Below are 18,054 nucleotides of genomic sequence, written 5' to 3'. Positions count from 1 at the left end.
CGAATCGTGGAGCGCTGCGAAAAGGGGAGAGGATAAAAGTCAAGTTTGAGCTCCGAAGGGAAGAAGCGCCCACGGCTGCGACGGCATCTCATCGGAAATTGAAATCCACGCGACATGACGTCAGGTCGAAATCGAAACTTGGTCTGAACATGACGTTGATCATGAACCAACATCCAAGAAACCGAGAAATGGGATGGTATATCAACAAGTTGGAAGCATTACCGCTTCTCAGTAGACTTTCCAGCGAACCATGTCCTCTGACCAACCACGACGAGACTTGATTTTGGCGGCTAATGCAGGCTCTTCGTCGCTCAAAATCACACTCTTCACGACGCTCGACCCCGAGGTCGCGAAGGAACGCGGCCGCTCTGTCGAATTTGTTCTGAACTGCTCTATCAGCTCGATTATGTCTCCGCCTGTTAAGGCGGTATTCAAGAGTAGGAGCTCGTTTGATGACAAGGCGAATAAGAAGGAGCAGGATCCAGGGCTGGGACAAGAGGGGGATGGGAGAGACAAAGTGAAAGACCATGAAACGGCTTTCCAATGGTTCTTGGGGTGCTTGAAGGAGGTGGCGTCGATTGATAAGGAGAGGATTGGATGGGTGTGCCATCGGGTTGTGCATGGTGGGGATTATCACGACCCGGTCGTCATCACGGAGGAGTCGTATCATGATATCGAACATCTGTCGGATTTGGCGCCTTTGTATGTCTCCCTTACCCCGTGGCACGAAAGGTTGGGATGCTGACTGCCTTGGCTTAGGCATAACGGGGCTGCTCTCTCTGTGATCCAAGCCTGTATCAAGGCTTTGCCCAATGCAAAGTCTATTGCGTACTTTGACACCACGTTCCATCGACCCATCCCACCACATATCGCGAGTTACGCGATCAAACAGGAGGTGGCGGAGAAGAGAGGATTGAAGAAATATGGATTCCACGGGCTGAGCTGTGAGTACAGATTTACGGTGTAAAAGGGTCCTATTAACCTTTGGAATCTGCAGACTCGTATATCCTTCGAGCTGTGGCGAAGCATCTAGGCAAGGTAAGCTTTCGATGCTCGCATCACGTCCCTCTTCTCACATCTTTTTCTCTAATAGCCTCCCGAAGAGCTCAACCTCATCGCTCTGCACTTGGGCTCTGGAGCCTCAGCTTGTGCTATAAAGAACGGTGAATCTCTGGACACGTCGATGGGTCTAACACCTTTGAGCGGTCTGCCCGGTGCAACGCGTTCAGGCGCCATCGACCCAAGCTTGATCTTCCATTATACCAATCGCGCAGGGAGGATCACGCATGATCCTAAATCTGCTGCGCATGTCGGGGTGTCGTTGGTACGTCGAGTCTGTCTATTCGCCCTGTTGAAGCTTACCAGGCGTCGGTGGGGGTGTAGGCGGAGGAAATCCTCAACAAAGACTCTGGGTGGAAAGCCATGACAGGTACCACCGATTTTGCCACCATTTCCTCCAAAGCGGAGTTGTCCAATCCCGATCCGACGATTTCCTCGAGGAACCCGAACAGACTGGCATTCGATCTGTTCGTAGACGCCATACTCAATTGCATCGGTTCGTATCATTTGAAGTTGGAAGGACAAGTGGACGCGTTGGTGTTTGCTGGTGGGATTGGTGAGAGGAGTGTGGAGTTGCGGGAGGTGGTTGGGAGGAGGGTGAGGTGTTTGGGGTATCAACGGTTGGATGGGGAGAGGAATGGGAGTGCGGATGGGAGTGTGGAAGTCGTGCAGGTTTCGGAGGAGGGGAGTGAAATCTCGCTTGGTGTCGAGGGCGAGCAGAGGAAGAAGAGGATTTTGGTGTGTCATACGGATGAACAGGTATGGTTTGGCCTTGAATTGTTCAAGGGATGAACTGAATTAACGCAATTTTGGCAGTTTGAAATGGCGAACGATTGTGCATCTGATACCTCGCGTTGGGAGAAGCAGCATTCTTCGACGGGATGAAAGGCTACTACAACAACATGTAAAAATGCACCATTCGACAAGTACTAGTACATACAGGATGCACATACACTGGAGTGCTCTCGATCAGGGGGAGACAATAAGGACGGTAAGGACCATATGGACAGTACGGGACGAACAATTATACAGCGTACACATAATAATAGTAATAGAAGCGTGTCTGGCGAACGTAGACATGATGTCGGGGTTAAGAACGCGGAGGGGAGAAGTAGTGTAGAATCGACCCGAGAACCCAAAAGCGAAAAAGAATGGAATGGAATAGGAAACCCGAGGAGGAAAAGAGGAATGGTCGCTGCCGATACGATGGATGATGTTTCATGTCAGTGTGGTCGACATTAGGGGATACCGAAAGGATAGGATGACCAAGGACCAGGGTAAACTGTGAAATCCGGGGGCCGGTTAAGAAACAAGAAACCAGAGAAAATCAAATTCCGGACGGAAACCGAGAAAAAGGTCCAAGATGTATTCACTTGCGAAGTAACTTCTCGTGCAGTTCGGCGCCTTTCTGTTTAGCCTTGAGGTATTCGATGCGTTGTGCATACCGAGCGATGACTTCCTTCTTGCGTTGGCGTATTTCGTTCAGTTCGGTAAGATGGTCCTGGTCAGGATCGTCGTCCGTCAGATTAAGTCCGTCTAGCAGGATGAGCGAGTCGTCGTCTGTGGAACCTCCGCGTACGTGGGATTGGGATGAGGGAGACAGGGGTAGCTGAGTTGCTGATGCAGCACCGAATCGGCCACCGAGTGCTGAGAATGCACTTGTTCCCCGGGAGGAGACGGACGAGAGTGATGCCTTGCGCTTGAGAGAGCTAGGAGGTGGACTTCGGAAGTGCGGGGAAAGAGGGCTACTTGGTGAGGTCGTTTGTTTCGGGAGGGAGGGTATAGATCTGGAGTGAGAGAAGGAGAAAGAAGTGCGATCGGAGTGCCCCGAGTGAACCGAGAGTCTGTCGCTTGTGAGGGGTGGCTGTTCGAGTGTGATATACCGGGGCATCGATAAAGAGGGGGCGATGGCAGCGGGCGAGTTGAAGGAAGACGAACGCGTTCTGGGATCAAAGAGAGGGGTAGACACGGATGGCGACATTCGGTGGTGCTTTAATTCGCCCCGCCAATCGCGACCTTCGAGTAGGACATTTACGTTTGGAGGAGTGACTGCTGGAAGTCTCCTCGCGTTACGTTTCTTGATTCGCCGTATTACGCCTTGCTCGAGCGCGTCGAAGGCGTCGACGAGTCTCTCGAGTTCGGCCTCGGTTGAGAGAACCATATCCCGGATTTCTTTGCTTGTTGCTGGGTTGTCGTTGGAGGATCCATTGCTACCTGTTGATGCTACAGGAGAGTTGGGGACGGGGGCCTGAGCGAGTTTACGCGCTGCCGTGAACGCGGAGAGTTTGGATTTTAATCGGTTTGGAGTAGGAGGTGACGTGCTGGCAGTGGAGAGAGGTGACTGAACCGCGAGTGTAGTGATAAATTTTGGAGTAAAGTTTGTCTGGAGGGGGGATAGATCGTGTGGTTTCTTGTGGAAGATGCGGGGAATCAGACCGCGTTTGGCTGGTGTGAATGGGTCTTGTGGTGTCGGACTTGGTGTGGGGTCGTGGAAGCGTGCTCCAGCTGTCGAAGGGCGTTCACGAGATGCATTGCGACCCGCTGCGCGTCGTATGAAGGTGGTTAGCTTGGAGGGGGTGGTTTCGATGGGCTGTGGTTTGGCGGGAGACGATGATTTGTGTTGGGAGCCTGCCAAGGGGGAGGGGGTAACGTAAGGGTTATTCAATGAACACGGCATGCTGCACGTACCACTGCGGACGAGGACGACAGGCACGGCCGGTCCTACTGGTTTCTCGACTGGGATGACGAGGGGTTCCGAGTACTGTTCAAACGCGCTTTGGCGGAGCAGGCGGTATTCGTCGTCGCTGAAGATTACTACGGTTTAGTATGTGATTGTAGGGGCAATGTGGATAGTAAATTACCTGAGAAGACCATCAGAGTTTGCTTGGGCGAGTTCATTGAGTCGCTGAGCGAGGTTCATGATGATCGTTCATAGAGAAGAAAGAGGGCCAAGGTTTGTAGTTTATAAGATGACGAGTTCATTCATGGGTTTCGTTTAGATTCGTTAAAGCCCTTGTAGTCCCTTTTAGGGGGAGACTCTGTCGGTGTATGTCAAGCCATCGTGGGAACAACCTGCTGTATCCGACGCGGATCAAACATGGAATGAATGTCGTGCCAGTTGAACGAGAGACGGCTCTTTGCAACGCGACCGCCATGGCCTCAAAGGACAACGCAGTCCTCAACCCAAAAACAACCTCTTATGAGTTCTTGGGACCACCGGGGGCAACCCTGGTCAGTATCGGCGTCCCATTTATGCTCTACGCCCTCTACTTTGGCTGCAACGAAACTTCAGGAGGTTGCCCACCGCCCCTTGCCACCGTCCCTGAACGCGTCGTCGCCGCCGTTTCCGACATCGAGTTCTGGAAGAGTCTCTATGACCAGGAAGCAGCGCTCATCTACGCCGCTTGGTACGCGTTCTGCGTCGGATCCTGGGCCATTCTCCCTGGCGACTGGATAGAAGGAACCACCCTCAGAACTGGTGAAAAGAAAAAGTATAAAATCAATGGTGTGTCTGGTGGCATTGTCTTTAAACACGTCCCTTGCTCATTCGCATGTAGCCTTTTCAACCTTCTTGTTGGCAATGGGTATCACCACTGGCTGGATCTTGCGCAACGGCCCCGAATCCTTCACCTTCATCTACACCAAATGGGTTGGGTTTGTCACCGCCGCCTTGATCAACTCCTTCATCCAGGCCGTCTTTGTCTATGTCATGTCTTTCCGCCCGGGACGGCTCCTCGCCCTTGGTGGAAACTCGGGCAACTTTATCTATGACGTGAGTTTTCTGTCTTTTTCTCTCGGCGCTCGCTTATATCGTGTCATATTTGTTATTTCCCAGTGGTTCATTGGACGCGAACTCAACCCCTCCATCGGCTCTTTCGACATCAAGTCCTTCAATGAGCTCCGACCTGGCCTTATCCTATGGGTTCTCATCAACATCAGCATGGTCTGCGAGCAGGCGGTCAGGAGGGGAGGCTTCCATAATGTCACCGATTCCATGTGGTTGGTTCTCGCCTTTGAGACCTGGTATGTTGCCGATGCGCTCTACAACGAGGTGCGTTTCTCTCTATCTCCTTTCCCGGGCGCTGTCTGAAACGCGGTGTAGCCGGCGGTCTTCACAACCATGGACATCGTCAGCGACGGCTTCGGATTCATGTTGTCCGTTGGTGACTTGGCCTGGGTTCCGTTCGTCTATACCATTCAAGCCCGATACCTCGCCTTCCACCCTATTGAACTCGGTATCCCCGCAACCATCGCCATCATCCTTACCAACCTCCTTGGTTACTACATCTTTAGAGACTCCAACGGCGAGAAGAACGATTTCAGGAACGGAAAGAACCCCAAGAGTACGTTGTCTTCACTCATTAGTCGCGTAGCTCGAAATGACGATGCTTGGATAGACTTGAAATGGATGCCTACGAAGCGCGGAACCAAGTTGTTGATTTCTGGATGGTGGGGACTCTGCCAGCATCCCAACTACCTGTGCGTTGCAACTTTCACCTTTACGTGTCTTATCAGTTGCTAACCACGTGTTGCGCGTTCCCTCATTGCTTCAATACAATTCAACCCAAACGCGTTTTGATCTATAGCGGTGACCTCATCATGGCCCTCGCATGGAGTCTGCCCACAGGCTTCAACACTCCCGTCACCTACTTCTACCCCATCTACTTCACCATTCTCCTCCTCCACCGACAAAATCGGGACGATGAGGCTTGCCATGCCAAGTGAGTCACTCCTCATTTCGTTGTCAATTTGGTACTGACGAGACGTGTAAAGATACGGCGATGACTGGCTCGAGTACAAGAAAAAGGTCCCTTACAAGATCTTCCCTTACATTTACTAATTGCTTGCCGCCTTACTGCGTGCTGGATGTTAATGATTCGACTTTCGCAATGAGGGGACCCTTTGCTTGCTTTGGACTTGAGGTGGATGTACGTTGTGTTACATATGTACAGGGTAAGGGTGAGGAAATGCACAAGGGGACTAGATGTTCCATTGAGGAACAATGCTCTTGTCGGCATCGTGCTTGAACTGATAGCGGACTGGTTTGACAAGGGTCGGGAAACTGCTTGAAAAAGGTGGGGTAAAGGTGGGGTGTACACTCACGGATGTTATGACTTCCCAAATCGAAGATGTGTCCAAAGTAATCCTCTGAGTGGTGAGCATCCTTTGGCCATCGATACTCATCATAGTCGTAAAAGTCGTCATCCGAATTGTCGTCCTCTAGGTCATCGTCATCGTCCTCCATGTCTTCGTCTTCAACCGAAGCAAGAGTGGTATTCCCAGTCTCGCGGAACCCTTTGGGAATTTTCGCTCGTCGGTAGCCATATCGCTCGCCCATCCTGTCCATGTAAGAGCAGGAAGTGATGGCGAAAAGTTGGTCGTGCTGGTCGTCCCAAGCGAGACCCATAACTGCATTGTTCCCTGTTGCGAGTTCGTAGACTGGGGTTCTGGAGCGTAGATCCCAGAGTTTGATGCATTCTTCTTTACCTCCACCAACGAACAGAACTAAAAACGAATATTGGATGGGATATCATGTTCAACGAGAGAAGTGGGTACGCACGGGGAACTCCGTCAGGATGACACAGGGCAGCGCAAGAACTGGATTCGACGGATGATTTGATGGTCATAACGGGTAGCGGGTGCCTGGGATCAAAGAGGCGCGTGTACCCGTCCGAAGCGCAAACGGAGAAAAGGTCAGGATCGCCCTTGCTCGTCGAGAATGAATGTGCTTCTCCTCCGATTCCGAGGTATCGAGTGACGATTTGTCCGCCGTGCTCAATGTCCAGAGCATGACAGCGGAATTTTCGTTCGTCACTAGCGCGAGAGTCGGACGCGCAGAGCATGACGCCGTCCCTGGAGGGATATGGGTGCCATTCGCTGATTGAGTAGTCAACTGAGAGTGGTAGAGTCGTGGATGGTTTGGACGTTCCGGTGGAGAGCTCTATTTCGTCGTCGTAAAAGTCTCGCCATGTATCGATGTCCTCAGGATCCATCTGTTTACCAATGATTTTCTTCCCGGAAGGGCCGTGCGTGGCGAGTTCATCGAGATTCCAGACACCTAGTTTCCCTTTACCGCAACGAACGAGTCGGTTGTTGGAGAAAAAGGCGAGAGGGCCAGTAAATTCTCGCGTGTTGATTGTGTGGAGAGGGAGCATCTTGACGTTTCCCGACGTCCCTGTTTGGGAGCGAGTGTAGGTCTTGATTCTATCGTCGTCTGCGGCTGCTACAATGAATCTTTCGTGATTGAAAGCGACGTCATCAACGAGGCTGCATAGACCGGGTTCGATCATTCCATCGGCCTGCTGGAACGCGTCGTCGAAGGACCGGAAGTAGACCAATGGATCGCGGTTCTTCCATCCTCCCGCCATGCGAACGACGAAGCCCTTTCCGTCGGAGGCCATGGTGGAAGACCCTGACTCGGGTGTTTCGTCGTTTGTAACTTCGCAGCGAGCTTGCAGGACGCAAAGAGCGCGTGTCTTGTCAAGCGGGAAATCGATTGGTCCCAGGTTGTCAGAGAACCTAGCGCAGGGAGTAGAGAGCGTATGCGGCCGTGGGGTGGCTTTCCATGATTTGGGAGGTTCGAAACCGGGTGGTAGCTTTATTTCTCGTTGAGATGGTACCAAACCCATCTGTACTGAATAACAGGTTCACTTTAGCAGGGTTACTATGGAGTGCGAGAAGACCATAGACTTACCCATGAATTGAAGCATTAGGTCGAGTTTGCCTTGACCGAGCACTATAAGAAGGAAGCGAGCTGAGCTTCAGCGGTGGCAAGTAATAAACTTGAAAGAGGCTACCGTTTCGTGCATTGAAGCCCTCTTCTCCCAAAACAGGTCTTTGTTCGCTGTGAGCAAACGAGGCCATTTCCTCAAAAAGCATATCGCCCGCCAAGGCTTCAAAGTCTTCGTACGCGAAGCCGACTGCAAACTCCAAGATGTCATCGGTGGTCATTACCACCTGTTCGAGATTGTCAGCGTTGGAAGCTTCAGCTTCGTCGACGACAGCAACGATGCGACAAAGGATTTGAGTGTATTCTTTCTGGATTTGGTCCAGCTCCTCTTCTGCATTGAGACGATCCTCGACCCCGCGCTGAAAGGATTCCAGCTCTGTTTTGAGTCGCGTGAGGCGCTGTATGTAGTCACCCATGGTAAAGTCTTGGGGAGTTGGAGTGGTGGTGGAGAGAACGAAAGGAAGGAACAGGTCAGGAACAATTATATAGCTTCAAAGAACCAGGGCGGTGATCTCCGATCAATTCCATTTTTGAGACAAGCCAATAGAAGCCAATCGCACGAGCCAAAAATTACAGGCATGACCGACTCAAGAGATGGTGGTTGTAGAGATGCAACCTCTATTTCGTCGTGGTAGCACTTGGGGAGCTGGGGAAAAAGCACAATCTGGACGGCACTCGGCTGCAGAAGGATACTCGGTTGCCTTAAAAGGAAGTTAAATGAGTGGTGGGAGGCCTAAACGCGTCGCGTGGCTGAAAAGACGACTGTGTACAGTGTAGGAAGACGCCGCGTGGACGTCAATGTACATGTGCATGAAGCCGATATGATAATGTACTGTGCCTTAAGACCACACACAACAAAAAGACAAGTTGCGCTGCGTGACATTGAGCATGTCTTCACAGAGGAAAGACCTGTCATCACCACGGATAAAGGAGTCAGCCCCGTCGAATAGTGTTTCCAGGGTGATAATCACAAGCCAAGTCGATGGCTCTTTCAAGGACACCGTCTGCACCTATCACGACCTCGGCGTATCTCAGGGGCCTTCGGTGTGTCCTCTTCTGCAACTACTGCAGAGTCGAACCTCAGTCACATCGAGGAGAAATGGGACCCACCGTTGATCACCGCACCGAGAGCTCATGTAGTTTGAACTAAAGCTTTCCGGAACACTAGTACACCGAATACACCAAAGGCAGGAGAAGCGAGTTCTATAACCGCGTCGTACGCTAAGATCGCTGTTCGACGTTCGTAGTATTTGTAGAGGTTGCAACCAAAGACAAAGTTGAGAGTCATTAGAAGGATAATGAGTCCTAAGAAGTAAATCCGTTAAATTACGGCCGCCGTGTCCGTGTCAAACGGGGATGCGAAGAGGAGAGACATCGTCGTTTCAATTTCACGCAATCAGTGGAACTTGCTGATGGCAGCAAGGTATGTCCTCCCGGATGGGCTGACGATGAGAGTCAGTTTCGATTGATCAAGGCAAGGGATGTAGAGAGGTAACACATACGTTAATTTATTGTCTCCGGGAGTAGTTAAGGGCCACTTGTTTCCTAATCCCAGTCCGTTGCTGTACGCGTAGGCGTATACCTTTGGGTGGCGCTCGAGATAAGGAACGATCTCATTGATGAAACGGTCAATTTCGGCTTGGTTGGTGCACGGAACGAAATTGGGGTTATCTGCCATCATGAAATCAACACGACAGGCAAACGAGGCCACCAGGCGAGGGCGTACCATTCACGCAAGCAAACTCAGTTACCCATATAGGTTTGCCGTAACGAAGGTAATGGTCCTGATAGGAAGTGAGCTCAGGGATGTCATGCCGGTGGGTACTATGCTTACAATGTCCTTCTTCACGCCTGCTAGGTTATTCTTGTTGACGTGGATGGCAGTGATATCCCACGGCGTTCTAATCTTTTTCTGAAATTCCGCGAGCCAGGTTTCGTCCGCTTGCTCTGTGGCCAAACAATCAGACCATAATCTTGACAAACCGATCACAACTTACTGCACATCGATGGGCTCACCAATAAAGCACCCTTCTGCTTCATTGGAGCGATGTATGCCTCCCATTTTGACACTGCTGCGTCTACTGACATCCCCGCTGAGCCTGAGCCTGGTGGGCAGTCCGGCTCTTCGAAGCCAAGGACATATCGAGGAACGTTCTTGATCTTCTTGAAAGCGGCGAGACGGGCGGCGTCTTGGGCATCTGCGGTACCACCTCCCCAGAGCATCGGAACCGCAATTGGCCTGCCTGGCTTGGAAGGGTTAGGGGACCTGTTTATAAAATCAGTACGACTGTGCCCATGAAGGATGGATTGCGGTGGAGCAAAGTTAGAAGGCGAACGCACCAGTCATACCACCAGCCGATGTGGTCCTTGAGATAAGGATAGGCATCTCCACCAGCGATACCGGCTTTGATGCCATTGGGAGTAAGTGATGCTACGGATTTGGCAGAGATCAAAGGGTCCGAGTCACGATCTTCGACCAAGCTACCTGAAGGATCGGAGGGGCCTTCGCCTGAACTAGGCTCTCCGTCCCCATCTCCGCCGTCATCGTCCCCAACTCCACCGTCGCTGAGAGGAGCGTTGTCAGATGCGATCGTAACAGTGCGGTCGGAGCTCGGGCTGGATTCCGTGGGGTCATCAGGGATAGACGGCGGGACCTCCAGTGATTCAGCAGGGGAACGGTGAGGCCCTGGAGCACACCTAGCTTGAAGAGCGACGACGTTGTGTTGATGCCTGGCTTGCAGAATATGGGACTTGAAAGCGTTAGATGCCAAGGCAAGAGTGAGGAGATAAAGGAAAGGTCGCGATAGCATCATTGTGAAGGTGTAGTAGACGAATTGTGGAAGCGTCGCAGGCCTGCTGAGTGACTGGAGAATGCAGTCGATGAATGAAGCGTTTATATATGGAATCTCCAACGCGTTGCAACCTTGAAGCTGATTAGATTGACCTGGATCGAGTAGTCTAAAGGAACCACGGGGCACGAGTTTGTTGTATGGTAGGCTTCCCTTCCCTATCGGATGGAGTCACGAAGCTTCCGCCTTTGGTGCTTCGTATGGGTGGCTCGAAGCATGCAGGAAGGGCGATATTGCTGTAACGATAATACACTATGGTCTTGAGCGTCGAAGAGCGCCATAGAAGCCCTCCAACAGCCTGCGGCTATGTGCCGAGAAGACAGAATCCGCCGCAAACTGGACAGCTAAAGTCGTCCTTCTGCCAAGCCGTTTCCTGCCAAGATATGGTGCGGGGTGAGCAAACTGGGAGGCAGCTCTCCCTTTTTGGAACCTCTCCTGGAGCCAGAAGCGAGTTGTTGCAGCGCAACAGTTTTTTCTTTGAGGGCTTGTGATACCCCTTGGCGAACGGTATCTTGAAGGAAACACTTTAATGCTAAGGCGATAAGCGCATGCGGTGCAATGCTGGCTTCGACATCAGATCTTCGTGAACCGTATCCATCGATGGGGTATTGCGTAGAATGAGGATCGGTCGTCTGGAAGGTGGATAAACCCATGTCGCTGAGGACATCCTTGACAAGGGAAATCAAGCCCGGATCCACTGATTGGACTAATTGTCGGTGGATGTTTTGCGCCGAAGAGAGTTGGAGGAGTGGTTGCCCTTTTCCAGAAAGTTGTTCAATCTCTTTTCTGCGGCGGAAGAGCACCATGTCGTTAATTCCTGGCAGCAGAACGTTTCGATACATGTCGCACGGGGAACGGGTGTCATTTGCTCTGAGAAGGCACTCTCCAAGCCTGCCTTCGTTCTCTTCTTGCTTGATAGGTCTTTCCAATGGCTGATGCAAGACGAGTTCTAGTCCGCAGAATCCACACCAACCCTCATGAGCTTGGTCTGTTGCCTTACGTCCTTTCCTGATGGGATCCTCGGACTCTACTGTATGAGCGTTTTCCACTCCGGGTGCCTGTTCCTTCTCTTGCAGCCATAGAAACAATTCGGCAGTGGAGATAGAGGGGCACGTCATCTGAGCTTCCTCCAAGGCACACTCGAACGCTTCCTTTATGGCTCTAGCTCTTGCCCACTGTTAGGGTATTGCCATTATCAGAGCGGAAAAGAGGCTGAAGAAACTTGCATGACTTACCTTGATGGCTTGCTGTCGTCCAGCGACAAGGTTCTTAAACCGAGCTCGAGATGAGACCAGCCTATAGGGAACGCATTCCGCCTGATCCTTGTTGTGCGATGTTAAAGGGTATTGCCGCACAAGCTCTAGAAGGATGGAGTATGCTATCCCACCCAGTTATTTCAGATTATTTAAGAATAACAATGCCAGACTCACCTGGGGAGACGTCAGTGTCTTTTGCACTTGAAGGTGTTGACCCCGAGTCGAGATGTGTATTCTTCCAAAGGTCCTTCGAGGATAGAGAAGCAGAATGCACAACTGCTGGTTTGACTTCAGTTCGCCGATCCAGCTCCGCGTCCACAAGTTGTTCCTCGCCAAGAACTACTCCAGAGGTTCTGAACTGGTCGAGCTACAGCATCCACCGTCATTAACGTTCATGGGAGATTGTCAATGTGACGCACGTCTACCCAGTGCTCCAACACCATTCTTTGCTCGAGATTGGGTTGACTTTCCGGTTCTTTTCCGCTGTCTACGGTGTTCAGCACATCGTTGAAGACAAGTTCCACCCGGGCCAAGAAAGGTTTCCTCGCGGTACCGACTATGGCATAAGGTGGCTTGTCGGCGGTGTCCACGGAAAGTTCGAAGTCTTCAGGTTCGCAGAGAGGCGTTACTTTGATATACTTCAGCACACTGCTCAGGGGGATCGCCTAAATCGTGACTGAGCATTCCGGGGTCCAAGATAGAGACTCAAACATACATAAGACGGATTTTCCACGCCGATCATCCATTTATGGGTATGGGAAGGACATGCGCGCTTTTCTGCACAGGAGCAGGTAAGAAACAGGGATGCACTGGTGATAGGAGTGAAGCTAGAAGGCAAACCTGGAGCCACAAAAAGATTGCGATCACTAATCGAGATGCGAGCAGTAAAATGAAACCTGCTCCCCGACGATGAAGGGAGGTTAACAAGTTCCGCTTGGCCTCTTGGAGAATGAGTCTCCATATTCGTCGAGTCCTTAAACGGCGTCGCCTCCGGTTCCTTTTCTTGTTCGTGGTCGACTTCCATGTCCGGGTTTATGCCGTCCAGGACAGCAACATTTCGTTGGGCGAAAGTCATTCTCCATGCGCCAGCCTTTGCAGGCCTTTCCTTCGACGTGTTCCCGTAGCTTCCAATGTCAACATGCGTGTCTTCGTCATAAACCCGTATTTCCCTTCTGCGAGCTTCCTTTCCCAAGAAGGGTGCTAATGCCGCCGTTTCATCATGGATACCAAGAGTTTGAGCCAGGGTAGAAGGCTCGGGATGGACATTTTCAGCAGAATCGGCCGTGGCCTGGTCCGATTCCTGCTTCGTGGTGGCGTCGGGAAGGAGGACAGGCAGTTCCACGCCAACTGCTCGCTGAAATAGTGTCTGCAGACCAGGCAACACTCCAGAGGGGCCGAGCCCAACTTCTATCCCATCGTCCAGATTGATGCTGGGATCTTCGACTGCACAGGCTTTTATGCACGCGTCGTGGGTACCGTACTCGATGCTATGTGTGATTCGGGCGTGGTTGAGCAATCCCTGGAGGGACGAGAAGGCGGTTCGGGAGCAGATGGGACATTTGAGAAGAAGGTATTGGGGCCCATTTGCTCCGTAACCTGCGCCTATTGTTTGGGCGTTAACAAAGAGGAAACTGCCTTTGCTACGATGTCCGAACGGTTTGGGTCTGGGTGCTGGTCGACGATAGGGCGCTGGTGCTGTGGGTTGGGCTGCCGGAGCGGGCTTGGGTGCTGTGGCGAAAAGGATACTGGATGGTAATTCGACGTTGACCAATGTGTCTGTCGCAAGTTTCTGGAGGTTCTGAGACCCACCCTGAGCATCAGAAGCAGACTTCTCTGAAAATAAAGGTCAAAAGAGTCCATGACTGACACTTTGCATGAAACATACGTGTTCTCCCAGCCCGAAGTGCACTCTGCATCGAAAGCGCCCATTGAATTCTGCCTTGTAGTGTCTCCTCTAGCCGACCTCTCAGGGCAATCTCCGTGTCAATGTCGGCCAGTATTTCAGGAACAGCATCGTGAACGTCGAATGAAGGAGAATCGAGACGCATTCGCTTGCTGACTGTCATTGGAGGCGGCAGATGTGGGAGTTCAGTCAACTTGTAGTTTCGGCGCTGTCATAGATAGAGCAGTAGTCGTCGATATCGGGCCAGTTTCAGCGATATTTACAGGTCAACAAGAGCAGGAAAGGGTATCGTGTACATAGTATAGGGAAGAAAAGAATAGCAGAGCCAGAGGGAAAAAATATCGTTACGTAATGGACCAACAGGGATGCATGCCCCTATAAGGCAGTAAAGGGCAGTTAAGGGTCGATATTACAGCTTCAGGTGTATCGGGCGGGGAGTAGACTACTCGTCAGTCTTGAGTGTCTGGGATAGCTGGCTTCTCTGAGGCTTCTCTGGGTTGCTCTTGCAGGTTTTCATGTGCCTAGCCAACACGCTCTGAGTGGTGAATGCCCGGCCACAATGGACGCAAGAGTGAGCTTTGACGCCAAGGTGCACATTCATATGAACTGAGTATCTCTCGTCGTTAGTACACTAACGCAAAGCGCAGTACAATGTGACCTACTCTTTAGATTATGGTTCGTGGTGAAAGTCAGTCCACAGAGTGTACAAGAGAATCGAGCCTCCTTGCTTCGTCTTCCTGGGTTTGCCTTCATTCCGGATTGAGACATGACGCGGCGGTGACTTAGTCCATGCGAGGCCGATATGTCTATAGTTGCAGAAGGAGAACGTTGAAGAGTGGAGAAGCTATGTCGGCGCTTGACCCCCACCCCTTGCAATCCTGTAACCGTGGTGAGGCGTGTGTCTTGCCTCGTCCTCGAGGTGCCTTCAAATGTAGCGTTTATGGCTTTTGGAAGCTGAGAACCGGAAGTCGGGGAAAATCCCGCCTCAGACAATCCGTCAAAACTGTGTCGACGCGGACGTTCTTCGACCTTGTCGAGAGATGTAGACCTGGAGACATATCGGTCACGTAGATGCATGTCTGGAGAGCCAAAGCTACTGGGAGGACTGAGTTCCAGTAGCTGAGACATCGCACTACTCCCAGACTCTGAAGGAGTGAAGAAGAGGGATGGGGATGACCGGCCACTTGAGATTGACCAGGGGTAGTTTCTCTCTGAAGAGAGGGACCCGGCACGAGAGGGGAAGCGCGATGATCCTGAGGTTGGCCGTAGGCCTGAATGGCTATCGAAAGACCGTGGCAGGGGAGGGGAAGACGACGGGCTGTCATAGAATATACCTGCATCCCACCGCCGCACCGGTTTAGGTGAGTCGCCTACAGTGCCTTTCTGACGGGGGAAGCCCATGTAGTGAGATTCTTCCCAGTGAAGGTTAGAGAATGACTCCTGAGAAACAAAGAGTGGAGACGCAATCGTGGATGGTGAACTCGAAGTCGAGAGTTGCGGCGAGTCGAAGAAGGGCGGAGTTTGTAGGACGTCAAGATCCGTCCCAAAGTTTGGAGGGCTTGCATATATGACGGAGTCTACCTTTGGGGACAGTTCTTGGTCACGGCGAAGATGTGAGTGTGGTGATAGAGGAGCAGGAATTGGCAGGGGCAGAGATAATGGACTTGTCTGCCAACCCTCGTCCCTGCCCAGCCCCAGCATTTGGAATAGTTTCTCTATCTCATCGGGAGTGTCTGTGCTATTTGGTACTGTAGCCATTTCGCAAGACCCCTGAGTGTGGCTACTCTCGCCCTGCTGCTTTGATGCGCAGAGATAGATTGCACCTAGACAATCAGGTAGTTGGGTCAGTCTTAACCTCGATTTCTGGAAGCAAGCAAGCATCACCAGAGTCAAGGGTAGCATCGAACGTCATAATCTCGCCGAGAATCTGAGTAATGTCGAAACTTTCCAAAGCCTTTGGATGTGGAGTGTGAGGGAGCCTGTACTGCCGTACTGCCGCATATGGTAACGACTTTACCTGATCGGAAAGGAAAGCCCAGTCACTGTCGTGCGTCATCGCTACTCGAGCTTCTGGACACTGTTGGGCGGTCAGCAAAGCATCGGAAACGTTCTAAAGCGTGGCATGCCTTGCTCAGTAGTAACTTATTTATGATTGCAGATGGGTGGATGCTCTGCATAGCCTGTTAACAGAGACTGGCGATAAAGGCTAGACGGCGTTGACGCACCTGCAATGGAAGGTCAGAAAAGGGCTTCATGGTAAGGGCGCCTTGTGTCCTGGTGGATGAAGACTTCCCCGAGTTGGCTGAATGGTGAAGGTGAGCTCAAGACTATGAATTCTATTTTCAGGGATGGAAACTACTGACAGAATCCGAATTTGGAGAGTAGCTGCCGCAAGGGATTTCTACTTCCGGAACTTGAATGTGAACCTCCAGTATCGGATTCACTCGCAGTTGACGTATCTGGCGCGCTGTCGCTTGGAACATCAATAGCGGCCATTGCATCCTCCCATTCATCGTCACTCAGTGAGAGTGTGATTGACCGAATGAATGTGCACTGGTTTCTCAGGGTATTCTGACCAGGTGTAGAGACCGCTGGACAGGCTTTCACCTCTGCATGTCCCGTGTGTTCCCACCCGTACGTCGGTCCAGTGGCGCCCACTTGGGTAGTGAACGTCAGCGACAGAGGCTCAGAAGACACCTGGCTCCCCAAAAAAGCGGCCATACCCCACGATGAGGTTTTATCGCATCCCGTCACGAGGTGCAGCCTCCCGTTTTCGATCTCGCGTCCGCAGGTTCCGTTGACGAATTTGTACCAGGAGACGACATGGGCTGCGGCATAGTCTCTGAATCTCTTAAGGTTGTGGATATCCTGGTGGTGTGCGCCGTCGGGGAGGGTAAGTATTGCACCTTCTGAGCCCATACTCGTGAACGTAAGGCCGCTATAGCCCGCTGTCAGCATTGTCTGTATGGCTCAGAGAAGCGGGCGGAACGTTAACTTGCCTGGTTTTCCTCACCGAGCTACTCGCAAAGTAGCTTCCAGGCATATGCTCTGGATATTCGTGGATATCCTTCGATTGGATATTTAGAGGGACGAATCCCGCAGGTAATGGACCAGCATTGTCCGGATGGTCAGCGGGGAGAAGGATGTTGAAGAGATAATCAAAGGCCCCGTATTGAGTGATGATTCCGACATCTCCAACACTGACGCCTTTCTCGACGTAGGATATCGGTAGCCTGATGCTCGGGTGGGGAATCCACAACGGCCATCCGTGTCGCAGGAGTAGAAGGTGGCGTTCGTAGATGTCTTTGCCCTGCGCTGGAAGGCAGATTGGTTCAGGTGACTGTGAAGAACGACGTATCTATGAGCGCTGCAATTTGGCAAGGAGGCAGTAAATGCACTGACAAAGGATGCAGAAGACATCCCAGTTGGGGGGAGTGTTGAAGGTATGGGCGGTTGAGGCGTAGAGTTGGTGGAATAGGGGGCATCTCTGGCTTCGTGAATCCCCGCCTGAGGTCGAACACGGGGACTTGCTGTGGGTGGATGGGTCAGGGCTGTATGTGCTATGTTAGCGCCAGCCCGAAACCACGAGACGCAATGAGATAAAGCGACATACGAGCGCTGCCTGCAGTAAAAGGAGCTGTGGAAGCATGGGCGGGAACTTGATGAATATCGGAAAGGGGATTTCTGGAGGCTTGGTCTAAGATTAGCAGGACAATTAGTACTCAACCGCAGGAGTGGTGTGTCCCATACAGCAAGAGTCCACTTACGGACGTTGAGATTCAGAGTTATGCTGTTATGATCAAGCCCAGATGCAATGAAGGTGCCGTCATCTATGCGGACTTTAGAAGTCGAAGGGAGAATGTGTGCACTGCAGAAGGGAGGGAAATTAGGTTGACTGTAGTGGGCGCTTACGATTAAGCCAGCGAAGTTTCACTAACCCTGACGCTGGCTGAACTTGGATAGAAGGATATCGGTCCCCCATATCTTCATAGGCATCCCTGCCATCACTACAAGGCGAAGCCGTGCGCTGGGAGGGTGAATGAGGAGGGTTGTGACTGTCGTCGTCGGACAACCTTGGATCTCGCCTTGCAAGTCGAGCCAGCGAGTTGGACCGACTGTGGATTTGTTCCCTGAAGGGATTTCTTGTACTTTTCCTCTCGTCCACGCCAGCAGGAGGAAAGGTGGGAGTGGGGGGCTTAGGTTCCTCCATTCTGTTACGGGGGGTGAGGAGGATGGCGGTCGGGGAGAAGGGTGTGA

At 51.9% G+C, this 18,054-nt stretch overlaps 7 protein-coding genes across 7 annotated transcripts; 2 read left to right on the top strand and 5 right to left on the bottom strand.

The window, feature by feature from the left end:
• Positions 1-250: 250 nt before the first annotated feature.
• On the top strand, positions 251-1,944 carry CC1G_10939 (acetate kinase; the record flags this gene model as incomplete). Its single annotated transcript, XM_001836106.2, has 6 exons — positions 251-702; positions 760-944; positions 998-1,038; positions 1,094-1,324; positions 1,384-1,818; positions 1,876-1,944. The coding sequence occupies 6 exons, from the start codon at positions 251-253 to the stop codon at positions 1,942-1,944; spliced, it is 1,413 nt and encodes a 470-aa protein (XP_001836158.2).
• A 221-nt stretch (positions 1,945-2,165) lies between these two features.
• Positions 2,166-3,979, bottom strand: CC1G_10938 (hypothetical protein; the record flags this gene model as incomplete). The annotated part of the gene is made up of 3 exons (XM_001836105.2): positions 2,166-3,687; positions 3,748-3,863; positions 3,921-3,979. The coding sequence occupies 3 exons, from the start codon at positions 3,977-3,979 to the stop codon at positions 2,429-2,431; spliced, it is 1,434 nt and encodes a 477-aa protein (XP_001836157.1). The 3' UTR covers positions 2,166-2,428.
• A 233-nt stretch (positions 3,980-4,212) lies between these two features.
• On the top strand, positions 4,213-5,899 carry CC1G_10937 (C-14 sterol reductase; the record flags this gene model as incomplete). The annotated part of the gene is made up of 7 exons (XM_001836104.2): positions 4,213-4,564; positions 4,617-4,831; positions 4,895-5,110; positions 5,162-5,402; positions 5,433-5,538; positions 5,646-5,780; positions 5,833-5,899. The coding sequence occupies 7 exons, from the start codon at positions 4,213-4,215 to the stop codon at positions 5,897-5,899; spliced, it is 1,332 nt and encodes a 443-aa protein (XP_001836156.2).
• A 72-nt stretch (positions 5,900-5,971) lies between these two features.
• On the bottom strand, positions 5,972-8,205 carry CC1G_10936 (hypothetical protein; the record flags this gene model as incomplete). The annotated part of the gene is made up of 5 exons (XM_001836103.2): positions 5,972-6,098; positions 6,163-6,564; positions 6,620-7,693; positions 7,754-7,795; positions 7,857-8,205. The coding sequence occupies 5 exons, from the start codon at positions 8,203-8,205 to the stop codon at positions 6,040-6,042; spliced, it is 1,926 nt and encodes a 641-aa protein (XP_001836155.1). The 3' UTR covers positions 5,972-6,039.
• Positions 8,206-9,185: 980 nt separating this feature from the next.
• On the bottom strand, positions 9,186-10,602 carry CC1G_10935 (hypothetical protein; the record flags this gene model as incomplete). Its single annotated transcript, XM_001836102.1, has 6 exons — positions 9,186-9,231; positions 9,292-9,460; positions 9,516-9,573; positions 9,624-9,736; positions 9,787-10,055; positions 10,130-10,602. The coding sequence occupies 6 exons, from the start codon at positions 10,600-10,602 to the stop codon at positions 9,186-9,188; spliced, it is 1,128 nt and encodes a 375-aa protein (XP_001836154.1).
• Positions 10,603-10,982: 380 nt separating this feature from the next.
• CC1G_10934 (hypothetical protein) lies at positions 10,983-13,960 on the bottom strand (the record flags this gene model as incomplete). Its single annotated transcript, XM_001836101.1, has 6 exons — positions 10,983-11,813; positions 11,874-12,016; positions 12,069-12,261; positions 12,314-12,559; positions 12,610-13,727; positions 13,780-13,960. The coding sequence occupies 6 exons, from the start codon at positions 13,958-13,960 to the stop codon at positions 10,983-10,985; spliced, it is 2,712 nt and encodes a 903-aa protein (XP_001836153.1).
• Positions 13,961-14,239: 279 nt separating this feature from the next.
• Positions 14,240-18,007, bottom strand: CC1G_10933 (hypothetical protein; the record flags this gene model as incomplete). Its single annotated transcript, XM_001836100.2, has 11 exons — positions 14,240-14,403; positions 14,460-15,620; positions 15,682-15,751; positions 15,815-15,874; positions 16,023-16,099; positions 16,161-16,758; positions 16,811-17,137; positions 17,200-17,348; positions 17,411-17,494; positions 17,565-17,665; positions 17,736-18,007. 11 exons carry the CDS (start codon positions 18,005-18,007, stop codon positions 14,240-14,242), a joined length of 3,063 nt encoding a protein of 1,020 aa, XP_001836152.2.
• Positions 18,008-18,054: the final 47 nt, after the last annotated feature.

Source organism: Coprinopsis cinerea (assembly GCF_000182895.1).
Source record: "Coprinopsis cinerea okayama7#130 chromosome 4 map unlocalized cont3.4, whole genome shotgun sequence".
Taxonomy (NCBI): domain Eukaryota; kingdom Fungi; phylum Basidiomycota; class Agaricomycetes; order Agaricales; family Psathyrellaceae; genus Coprinopsis; species Coprinopsis cinerea.
This window is presented reverse-complemented; position numbering and strand designations above follow the sequence as displayed.